The following is a 12,766-nucleotide window of genomic DNA, read 5'->3' on the forward strand; positions in this document are numbered from 1 at the left end:
TAATTGTTTATTCTGCCGAGCCAGCCCCTTAAAGTAAATCAGAACTGTTGAGCATCAATTGATTATTAAAAAACACTTAGAGTGCAATAGGTCTTTCATCACTGTCAGGGACAGAACATTTTAAGTCAGTTGGTGTTGGGTGCCTTCAAATAAGCTCTCTCTGACTTTGCAGAATACTTCCTCACATCGCAAATGTTCTTGTCACCGCTTGATGTGTGGATGTGATCCACAAGTACAGAGAACAATAGTTTAGGACAAAGGTCAATATTTCATCATAGATTACAGTAGAAGTCTGCCAAATACGAATGCATGATTTCCTATAACAAGGCTAAGCACTCTCTAGAGCAGATCTACCTTGCTCTGAATGTTGTACAATAATAGATAACAGGACTTCATAAAGTTACTTAGTCTTCCTAGTGTTCACCCAGAGTTCATTGACTACTTAAAACCAAAGGGTAAGTTTTACATCATTCTTATAAAAAAGTAAACATTTGATTAGTTCTGCTATTCAAGTTGATAAGGCAGCATCTGTAGCCAACCAGAATAGACTACGATTCAGCAGGCTGCTTTAGGTATCCTAGCATATCAAATTCCATTTCATAGTCCCAATCAGATGTTTTCCACCTTCAAAAATAACCATCTAATGCCAAGTCCATGAGTCACATATCAGAATGTAAGGGCTCCAGTTCAATGTTCATAAACAGGGAACCAGGTGGCAGATGCTCCATCAACCTCCTTAGCTCAAATAGTTAAGCATCACGTTACAGAAGGCAGCATTAAATCTTCATTATCTCCTTTCTACCTTTCTCCTTCACAAAGCTGCTTTGGCTCTATCTAGCTGGCTATTGGACATTTGAATGACACTTCTTGACAAAGGAATGGGATGTTAGCCCCAAAAGTATGCTCATGATATATTAATGTCCTATTACATAGTTATTTCAGTATCAGAAGAGACCACACTGATAATGTTGCCATCATTTCTTAACAGGCGAGATACAGTTTGGACTTTGTAGGTCATGTTTTGAAACCTCATTAATGTTTGCAAAAGTGCTTCTTTCAGAAAACTCTGTAGCATCCTTGAGTCTAATAGATCCGTATTCTACACTCTGTACCTCAAGGTATTGTTTTTCATTCAGAGAGTCTGCCTCATTTGTCTCAGAGATCTTTTCACCATCTTCATCATCTTCACTTTCCTGGAATGAAGACGACAATAACAAAAATGACTGGACAAAACCAAACCTATTTTGGGATCTTTTAAAAGGAGATACTGACAGTGATAGCAATGTGAGTTTCCTGTTACCTTGGGCAGAGTAGCTCCATTACATAAGGTTGGGTTACTGTCTAACTGGCTGTAACCGTTATACACAGAAGTAACACGAGCTCTGAGAAAGGCCAGCGCTATAGCTTGAAACTTGTTTTAAGTTTCTGAAGTAGTGATCTGTTCTGGAATTATAAAGGCTACAAGCCATGAAACATACTTAAAGTCTACCCTGAAAAGTAACTGTAAAAATCACCACCCTCTTATGCAGCACTCTGCTCCACCAGTTTATTCAGAAAGACATCTATTTGCTTTAGTGAAAACAATTTTTAATTTTTTTTTAAGCTGTCCTGTAGAACATACAGCTCTGGAAAGGTGAGCTGGATTTTTTTTTTTTTTTTTTTTTGGGTGGTCGGGGAGGCATCCTCATGAATCAAAATTATTGTGTTCCAGTTGCAAAGCCTCATATACATCCCTATTGTCCTCAAATTATGCTCTGTTTCTCTTATCAAGCCCAGTAACAGAATTAAATAGGTCTGCAGAAATGTACCTGAGGGCTTAAATGTGAGGACAAATGGGGTTGCACAGATGTAAACACTGCATTTGACTAATGAAAAGTCAGAAAGAACCGAAATTGAGTGGAAGATCTCAGGCAGAATTTGCAGAGCTAGAGATGAGATTTTTATATTTTTAACCCCTGTAAAAAGCATATTTAATATGGAAATTATTGGTCTACAGACTGAAAACCCACAATGTCATTTTCATACAAAGTAGGACTGTAGCCTATAAGGTTAGTTATTCGCTAGGTAAGGCATAGGCATAAGTTAAGGCAGTGAAGCAATGAGCCTACAGGCCTGTAAGATAATAGTTTAAACAAGGAATAAGGCCCAACAGCCTTAGCATATGCAGTTAACCAGGAGTAATCCCAGATCATAAAAGAATGCTGTAATGACTAAATTGCTAACAAGGTCTAGTTTGTACTGGCTTGGGATATTTTAAGTTAGGAACATTCACATATGTCTGATCACAAGAGTGCATTGGTAACCAATTGATGTATATTCTAATAAGCTTGAGGTGAAAGGCCTAATAACCTGTGGGACAAGGCACCCATCCCCAACATTATTAGGATGGGGAAATACTAATAAGGAAAAGGGAAGAAATCCCTACTGAATATGCATTAGGCATAATGGTGTCAGTGTAACACATTATAAAAGTTGTATCCCAGTCTGTGTGCTTAGAAGGGTGAAAGATGTAGCTCTTGGGCGATGCCAGGATGATGACCATTGGTGATGGTAATGAGGAAGGAGATGATGGTGAGGAAGATAATGACTAACATTTCAGGCTGTTCTGCAAGGGATGGTGTGAATATATGAATGCTCCGATGTACATTCTGTATCATCTCTATCTATCTTGCTGTGTTGGAATGTTTGTGACTTTGCTAACTGTATTAATAAAACTATTACAAATACAGAAGTTTCTTCCTAAGTGTGAGTGTTGCAACCGTATATGTTGAGGTTCCCAACGATAATTCTAATAATAGTGGCTCTGATCTTGGGACAAGGTCCTATCAAACCTCCGAGTGTTAACTGGGAATTAAGTAATCAAATTAATACACAATGCATAGATCAAGCAACAGAACCATCCTTTAAAGAGTAAAGCTGACCCCAAACAAGTAATCCAGATTTTTTGGGGACTGTGCTAAGTTTAGAATAAAGCATTTTGTCTAGTCCTTCTCTCTAAAAGGACCAAACTCAAATTCTGTATAAAGAAATCTCTGAAATTTGGGGTGGATTCAAAATCCAGAACCAGGTACCCAGGTCAAAATTTTACAGCTTGGGCTCATTATTGTTTACAAACAGCCTTCAACAATGCAAAACTGATTGAAAATGCTGTGGTGTCCTTATACATTCATTTCCACCATAATTCAAAAGGTTGTTTCCTGTAAAACTTTGTCACCAGAAGACCCTGAACTCATCCAATTCCCATGTCCGTAGCTGAATATAAAACTGCACCTGCATGCTCATTTGTGCATAGCATTTTCCTCAAGAAACAGACATGCCTTTGATCAACATAACCTACAACAAAACAGCCATATATCACGGTGATCAGTAACCGGTTTTTCAGCATAGCAGGACAGGACAGGTCATTTTGTTCCAAGTTTTGGGAGGAATTAGTAAAAGGACAATTGGAATTACACTACATTATTCAGTTGGAACAGTCTTCTGGACCACAAGCCAGCAGTGCTAAGACAAACATTTCAGTAGAGTAGAGGTCTAGGGGCTTGCAAATGGCTGAAGACAAAAAAAAAAATACTAAAAATATTAAGTTTTTGAAGAAGTTTTTGTATTGTCCACACCACAAGGCTTCTCCATAGTTATGGTGAGTCCTCCTGGAATTTTCATTTATTTCTCTATTTTGGGACTACCATTCAAATATCTTCTGTTTAGGTGTTGCCAGTAAAGCACCTTAACTGTAGTCCAGATAGGTGGAGGCAAACATGGTCTCCATCACTGGTCTCTATCTGCTAACAGAGTGATGTTAGAGTGAGTGAGCAAACTTTCCTGCCACCAGGAAGTGTATTCAGATTGTCTTCGCAGTGCAGCTCAACCTTGTCAGCTCAAAGTCATGCTGGAAGTGAACTAATCCACAATACAAACATTTAAAAATCGAAACCCAGCAGACTGAAAGATTCATCACAACCACTTCAGTGTGATGCCAGCACATCTCAAAGCTTTTCATAGGACCTGTACAGAGCCACTGACATTAGTAAAGCTTCCAGAATACTCACAAGTGATTCACTGTGAAGATTAATTGCATATACAGAGAGTGAGAAAGCAAGAGAGAACACACACTCACATGCAGGTTTGCTTAGATTGTAAATTCTTTGTGGGTGGGATTCTTTGTGTCTTGTTTGGAAAAATGACATTGATGCTTCTTAATAATAAAACATGATGATTTAAGTGCCATATTTTTGTTCTTCACTTGTTTAAAAACCAGTATATGCATTTTATTTACCTTATTCTGTGTCCTGTAGTATTCATCTATTGCATATTGATATTTAGGTTCATTGAGTCCAAAGAGTGTGGCAAGCTTTCCACCTAGGAATTCACAAGCTGAAAAGACAGGGAGGAGAAAGAATAACAGCAATTCTATTCCTTAAATAAGGAGTTTATATGGAGAAGCACATTATGTGGTGGGGAAAAAATAAACAGTTTTTACACACTGATGTATATATGAACACAAAGGACCCAGAGGAGAGATGATACAAGGGCTGTCTTCATCAGCACAGGAAATACAAGTCCACTTTCTGTAAGTCTAGTCCTCACTCCAAAAATCTACTTAATGGCTACCCATTTCAATCCTTTTCCAAAGAGCTGGCCAGCATTCTTGGAAATGATGTATGTCACTTACACTAGTTGCAGTCTTAGGCAGTTTGTTCCATACTGTGTTTCAATTACACTTTGTGTAAATAAATTCAGCCTGGGTTGTTTTACATACAGTTCACTCTGACCTTGTTACTATTTGAGACAAGTCTTTCCTTTCAGTATCTTCTTTTGATTTTATGAAAGCTTCCCTTCCTCTGTCCCAGGGTGAAGAGATAGACTTTGTATCTCTTGTGTTTAGGAAGTTGTTGATTTTTGAAGAAAAAAAAGTCATTGAGTGCTGTCAGTGCCACATTTTCACTTGCCTGCCTGGTGTAGAATGATCAAAATTGTATACAGTATCAATTGGCAGAGCAAGATTGTCCTAATCTATCTTTCTGCAGTATTATGCTTGTTAGCCTGTCTCCACTCTGATCCATTTTCTTTTCTCATGGCCTCAGTTTCTTGTTCCTCTGCCAATTCCTAATCTGCTTTAGTAGTTCCTACCCTTATTTGTGTCCTGCTTGTCAGTTGGTTATATCAGTCTAATCTGATATAATAGATTTAGAATAAGTCTAAATATTTTTCTAAAGTCCAGGTAGATTTTGTCCACCCATAGTTTTACCCCTGCCTACCAATTAATGCCATTTATTATATGCAGTGCAGGTAGTGACGACTATAGTTAAGGTTGCCCGACGCTTTCCATTATAAAGATCCTGCTTTCAGTTGCTTATAACTTTGCCAAACTTAAGCCGTTGGGGCTGAAATTTTCCATGCCCGGTGTCTGCCTCAAGATGAATTTTTTGCAAACGTTTCAACTGAAATGATTGTCATTTCCAGGAATGAGATAAGGGAAAAATATACATAGCCAACATTTTTTAAAAAGTTACAAATATTCATTGAGAAGCTGTAGCACCTCCATGATTTAGAGCAGGGACTTGAAATTTGGCAGGGCTTTGCCCTGATATAAGGGATGTATCTTTTGCCATCACTATTAAAATCTGCCAAGTTCTAAGCCATAATGTAGGAACATAAGAATGGCCATGCTGAGTCAGACCAATGGTCCATCTAGTCCAGTAACCTGCCTTCTTACAGTAGCCAATGCCAGGTATTTCAGAGGGAATGAACAGAGCAGGGCAATCATCAAGTGATCCATCCTCTGTCGTTCAGTCCTAGTATCTGGGAGTCAGACACCCAGCGCATGGGGTTGCACTCCTGACCATCTTTTCTAATAGCCATTGATGGACCTATCCTTCCTGGACTTAGCTAATTCTTTTTTGAATCCAGTTATAGCTTTGGCCTTCACAACATCCCTGAAAAAAATCTCAGCATGTGCTCAGTAGAGATGTTAAAAGCTGGAAGCCAAATGCTCAGAAGATTCCATCTGCACTGAGCATGCTCCATCCCACAGTGAAGGAGATGGTTGTCTGCAGGAGCTTTTCCTCATTTGTTGCAGAATTTGGAAAGTGTGCAGTGAATGAAACGGGACTGCAGGAACAGAAAGGATGGTGTCATGATTAAGGTAGTTGAATGCTGCCCTGGAGAACACAATTCTATCTCTGCCTCTGCTGCACAGTTCCTGTGGTGTCAGGCAATAACAAAAATTTACAAAGATGGCCTCTGGATGCATGCACCTCATTTTCTGAGTCCCAGGTTGACACACACGGGAGCTGAGCTATAGAAATGCTGAGCTCACATCTGCAACAGAAGTACATGGGAGTTTTGCTTTAAGCATTAAGCACTTTAATATGCCAGGTACTCATAAAAAATCCCTAGGCCTCTCAAATAGAGCACTCAAAACTAGTTGACACTTGACAATTTTGTCTCTAATTTCTGTGACTCAGTGTCCAATATGTAAAATGGGGATAATATCCCTATATCATAGAGGGTGTTGTGAAAAATAAATCCATTGTGTTTGTGACACACTCCTACTATGACAGCATTACAGAGAAGGTCAAGAGGAAATTAATTCTAGGGTTTTGATGGCATGCAGTAAATAAGACATGAAGCCACATATTGGATGTGCAGGATAAAATCAAATACTGAATAGCAAACCCATCAGTGAGCACCATCCCTCTTGTGCACTGAATGAGGCAAGGGTTGTGTGGGAACAAGAAGTATGTGATTATGTAATTAAGATAATTGTCATAATGCATTTGCACAAGGGGGATAAATTAAAGTTGCCCAGGCACCCTTAATTCTGGCATTTCCCAGCTTTTGAGCATCTTTGGAACCTTAATAGTCTTTTAAAGTAGTTATTTTGGATGCAGTATTTGATATATTATCACAAGAAATCAAAAGGATCCCTACCATCTGCCAGCTCTAATGATGTATGCAGAGAATGGTGTTGATTAAAGCCATTACTGTGCCAATGAAAAGCAGATTTAGTATTAGAGGGCTGAATGAAAGCGAGAACAGCTTCATGGCAGCAAACCCACAGGAAATAATCTGCCATAGAGGTTATTTGCAAGGAAACCTGCTCTTCTTCAGCAGCTGCAGAATGCTACTTTGTGCTAGACATGTAGGTAGTACAAAAGTCACATAGCCAGGTTGCAACATACTGGTCTAGCAGTCAGGCTCTTGCCTCTGATTGCAGGTGCTCCATTAAGCAGTCTGAGGCAACCCCCACATTGGTGGGAGCTCCTTTCTGGTTGATGTAAGAAACTGGTCTTTTAAAATGACAATGGCCTGATCTCAAATGATCCAACCTAAAGTATTTCATATTTAATAGTGATACCTAGATGTCTATCTCCTTGGAAGAAAATACCCATTTTTAATTATATTAGATAAATAGACAGAGAAATAGTTTATAGAGTATCACCACCCAGTTTTGAAAGAACACATGAAACAAATTTTCAGATGAAGGAAAACATTTTGGTGGTGATTTTATATCTTAATAATTAATAGTAATAATCATACTAACTCATCTAAAATAACCCTTCCACTGATGCCAAAAATATACCTACTAAAAAGTGAAGTTGTTGCAATTCGAACTGCCCAAAGCCGCAGATACAGCCCCCAGGAGAGCTTGGACTACAAAGCAAAAACAAAAGGAAAACTTTAATGTTAGACACAGAGAGCTGAACTCATCCATGGGATTGTACCAAAGATTAATTTGGTTCATAATGTTTGCAGTATGCACGGGATCTGCCATTGTGCAGGGGAGAAAAGCCAATTGTTTTCTTTACTTCAGCCTTCACAGAGGGTGCTGCTCAAGCTAGCTAGTCTCAGCTGATTTATAGTAGTGATACCAGCCTTATTTGCCAAGCCAACAAGAATCATCAGTACAATGAACATAAGTAACAAACACAATAGAATACAGAGAGTCCAATCCTGCAAATACATAAACATCTGAGGAACTTTGAACTCAATGGGACTTCCTCATAAGTATAAAGTTGTTCACAAGTTTAAGTATTTGGAGGATCAGGCCAAAATACTAACAAATTAGACTTTTTCCACAGAAAGAGACATTTGTGTAAATGTCAATACTTAGCATGTTATACTGCTTTAGGTTTTCAGAGATATTTACAAACATTAGCTCATAGTCACTGCATTCCTGCAAGGTCTCAGTAACTCAGGGCTTCTTACATGGGAATGAATTAAGACAAATTAACTAAGGCCTGGTCTACATTCAGAAATTAGGTCGGTATAACTATGTTGCTCAGGGGCATGAAAAATCCACACCACTAAACAGTTAAACTGACCTAAACCCTGGTGGAGACGGTGCTAAGTCACCAGCAGAATTCTCCTGTTGACCGAACTACTGCTTCTTGTGAAGGTGGAGTATCTATGCTGATGGGACAACTCTGTCAGCATACATAGTCTTCACTGAAGCATTGCAGCTGCGCCATTGCAGCATTTTAAGTGTAGACAAGTCCAAAAGGTGTGAAGTTAATGGAGGAGAATTAAGCTACAGCAAAGTAAGGCCACTTTACTTCTGGAGTAGTGTCCACACAAGGGTTTAATGTGCTTTAACGTCACACCTTTATTTCATTATTCTTATCTTTCCCCAAGTGTCCCAGTGTAGACTAGCCTTCAGTCTTGTTCTCATTTGAGAGATGAGGAAACAGATCCATGGCATTTAGGAATGAATTAGGGAACACCAGGTTTGTGCTCCTGCATGGGGACATGAATTCCTTTTGGGTAGGTTTCTTCTGGTCTCCTTGCTGCATCTTGTCACGACAAGATGCAGCTATCATTAAGAAGGGGTGTAGTATAAGAGCCAGGAATTCTTCCTCCTATTTTGATCTGCTTAACCACTACTCACCTGAGAGATCAGTCCCTTGGTATCAGGATTAAAGAACATTAGCAGGAGAATGTGAAGAGACTTGTACTGTTGCTATCCAAATTGTACTAAACCTGGTCTGTGAATGATTAGAGAAGTCACAATATTTTCAGAAAAAAATGAGGTAAGTGACCATCTACAGAGCTAGCTATTATGGCTGTGAAGGGTGCAGTTTTCTCCAATGTGCATAGAGCAGCAACACTCCTTCCCCCTTACAAAGCTTCCTAAAAGCCAATAACAGGGCTCACTGTGTCAAGTGGTTGCTGCTCCTCCTCCTCCTCCTCTTCCTCCGTACTGTACTCTTCCATGGTTTCACCATTTACAAAGTAAATGATCCTCCTTGGAGATTTTGTTTTTCCCGTATCTTTATCCTCCATCTCATTGTTCTGGAAAACATCCTCCTCCTGCTCATCAGAAAACACCCACCAGGCATGCCATCTTAGTACACTGAATGGACAAGGGGCTGCACAGTGTTCAGCTTCACCTTAAATGCTTAGGCTAAGGAATGTCAGTACTGTGTTTAAAAATCTTATTTAAGCCCTCAAAAGGTACAAAGAGTCCTGCATATTTCAGTTTGGGGAATAAGAGAGAGGAGGAGCCCAACACTGACCTAGCAGGAGCTACAAAACGTTGGCCTGGGGCATGACTATGCTTCCACCTGTTACAAGAACAGATACAATTGTTGATGTCAAAGAGCTATTCCATTGATCTTGAAATGTCTGTACATGTTTTGTGTCGTTGACAAAGAGTGTAATACTACAATCTAATGAGACTTATAAACAGCAAAACAAAAGGGCCAAATCTTGACACTTGGACATGAATGGCACTCAACACCTTGCAAGATCACCGCCTAAATGAACAATTTGCAGTATACTACGTTGCAATTGAATAGCAAGGCAATACTATTTATATAGCACCAAAAAGTGCACGGAGGGCTTCACAAATATGGATGACAGGTCCCCACCTTGAAAAGCTTCCGTTTAACTGGACACAGATCCAATGGAGAAAATCATGATTTCCTCTTTCCACAATTCCTGTTTGGGTTTTTTTCCCCCTTCTTTTCCTCTTCTGCCCAATATTTATTAGCATTCGCCTTTTAAAGTGGACTTATTTGACTTTTGTGAGAGTAAGGGCTACAAAAACTGATAATGTATACATCTTTTTTTGTTTGCCCTTTCATAATTTCTAATCTTTAAAAACAGCTATATAAAATATTATCTAATGTTAAGACGACAAATATCAAGTATCTATGAAGAAACCCTTTAGATAATTTCTTAAACTACTTATGCTCTTAGCCAAATGGTGGACCAGAATTTTATTTTAATTTCTTTACTATTTTTTCCTTAAAATATGTAGGATTCTTATACAAAACTTACTTTGTCAGATTGGGAAAATTAGTTATATATGCTATCTGCTACTATGCTTTCCCCCATTACATTCCACTAATCAATTTAGAATCAGTAATAAGCAACAAAATTACTTTAACATTCTAAAGACAGACAAAACATTAGTTTACAGTGTTTTCCTTATCTTTGAAGAACACTAAAGCACTTTAAGCAGCGTGGCGGGATCAAATAAATACATTGCTGAAATATATAAATGTGTGAAATCTCTAGCCAACAAATCAAAAGCAAATTCACCTGTAGAATCTCTCTGGTATCTTCCATCACTTGAAGTTGTAGTGCAAAAGCTGATTAAGTTGTTTCCAAGACAAGTAAGAAAAAAAAACCTAGAACCATGATACTTAGTGATCTTGTATGTAATTTGTGCATGGGAAAAAAACACTGCTCTGTAGCATTTGCAGCAGTTTGGGGCTGAAGGCAAATCAAGAAAGGTAAACTCGGTGCTCCAGGATGCAGGTATCTGAAAGGACTGGCTGTGTTTGAATTGTGGGCAGGACCTTTTTATTTGCATGTTTAGCAGAGTTCAGATGAGTGGGTTGGGGTGGCAAAAGGAATGTGGGCAAGGACATGGACATTTGCAAGTAGATACTCCTTGGCAGCAGTGTTGAAAACCTGCAAGTGGGTTGTTTTTAAAGTATATCACATTTCTTGAGGACATTTTTCAGTATTGTGCTTCCATTGGTTTTTGTTTCATTTATGAAGTCAATTTAGACTTTACTAAAGTTAAATCACATGTGTAATATTTATTTTTCCAGCAAAGTAAAGGAACCAAACGCACCTGTGAACATGCATTTCCTGCAAACTGATGACATCTACTGGCAGTTTAGAGAAATAGGCCCATACATTAGCAACTGCTAAATAACTTCTTAGCTGAACTAGTCACTCCTCAGAGGAAATTTAATAAAACAGATCAGTGCAACCTTTTTGGAATCTTTGGTATTGGAACAAGACAGACTGCAGATGTTGGTGAAACCAGCCCTACTACTAGTTAGAAGTCAATTTCTTCCGTGTCTCCTCTTACATCAAGTACCTAGTTATGTAACCTGCCCAATAGTGAAGTACCTAGTTACCTTACCTATTAGATGCACGACATTCTTAATCTTCTCAGTATGTTAAGAACATTCTGTGTGTTTTCAATTTAGTGCAAGTGCAATAAGTATTGCTATTTTAATTTACTCAAAGAATTAAATGTATTCCCTGCTACTATAACTGAAATTTGAAAAGCAAAGCCAAAAAGGGACAAGTCAAATGGACAAAAGTTAGACTATATCCTACTTTATGTTCTAGAATGTGCAATCTTACATAATTTTCAAATCAAAATATGTAGTTGGTATTTTTCTTAGAAAAAAGTAAAGTACCCTACTCTTACGTCAACTTACTCTATTTAGAGGTTAACCAGTAAGTCTCACCTCAGATATTAGGCCATCACCCCTGATGGTACTAATATCAAGTAGGGAAGAGATTGTGTACATGGAAGGCCATAATTCTGGGTCCCTCAGATGCGAAGTGGAGTCTGCAGACATTCTCAAGAGCATGACTGGCATGGAGAGGGTATGTGAAGTTAGAATCTGCTCTGGAGGCTATCATGAGCTACTTACACCAAAAACGGAAAATGGAATGAAGAATCTGAAGATGAGTTCTGAAAGATAGGGGCTTTGCACAGCACCTGTAGGCCAACAACATCTTGAATTTATGTTCCTTGTTTCTCATCCTATTCTCTCAATGCCAAAATGCCTTATGTTGGCAGTTCCCTTCCACAATGCAAGTCATGAGGAACAGAGTTGAAATGTAAGAAATAAGTGTTAGCATGATCTATGTTAACTCTTCAGCTTCAGCGACTTTAGATTCCTTCTATCTCCGTGTTTGATATCATCACGGATATCCTACAGTCTAAAGGGGCAGAATAAGTCTTCCTCCAGAACTCCCCTGAGCTGCATTAATATAGATCAGCAGGTAGTAATGTTAAAAAGTATATGAATCCCTGCTCTCCCCTCCCCCCACATACTTCAGAATTGAAAAGAAAAACGGAGGACAAGAAAATTTGGTTAGTAATGGAACTGGGTCTTTATGATCATGTGATCACCACAATAGTAAGCAGAGACTCCATTTGGAAGCAGACCAGGACCTGGGTGAGATGATGTCTACAAAGCACCTAGCTAGAATGGTTCCCAGTAACCCACCATTAAGGAATCTGGACAGTCCGTGTCATGTAGGACAGTGTCACGATTAATAAAAGGCAACCTGGAACCTTGTTCGCTTTTGTGAGACACTTAGGTTCTTAAGTATCAGTGCTATGTAAGAACCTAAGCAGGATCTTTAACATCCTAGTCCAAATGTAGAGTTAGATACTTCCAACCTTTCTGCTTTCACTACCACTGGCACAAGAAGTGGGGGGGAAAAAAATCCAATGTGGAATTTGGAAAGCATGTAACCTCCATTTTACCATGTACATTTATGC

At 38.8% G+C, this 12,766-nt stretch overlaps 1 protein-coding gene across 1 annotated transcript; it reads right to left on the minus strand.

Annotated features, from left to right (window-relative positions):
* FAM177B (family with sequence similarity 177 member B) lies at positions 1–10,572 on the minus strand. The gene is made up of 6 exons (XM_067565396.1): positions 10,546–10,572; positions 9,154–9,309; positions 7,587–7,653; positions 7,358–7,387; positions 4,274–4,371; positions 1–1,193 (listed from the first exon to the last, which is right to left on the minus strand). Exons 1-6 carry the CDS (start codon positions 10,570–10,572, stop codon positions 975–977), a joined length of 597 nt encoding a protein of 198 aa, XP_067421497.1. The 3' UTR covers positions 1–974.
* Between the last annotated feature and the right edge of the window lie 2,194 nt (positions 10,573–12,766).

Source organism: Emydura macquarii, unplaced genomic scaffold, assembly GCF_026122565.2.
Source record: "Emydura macquarii macquarii isolate MOO-44397 ecotype Brisbane River unplaced genomic scaffold, CSIRO-AGI_Emac_v2 contig_2676, whole genome shotgun sequence".
Taxonomy (NCBI): Eukaryota; Metazoa; Chordata; order Testudines; family Chelidae; genus Emydura; species Emydura macquarii.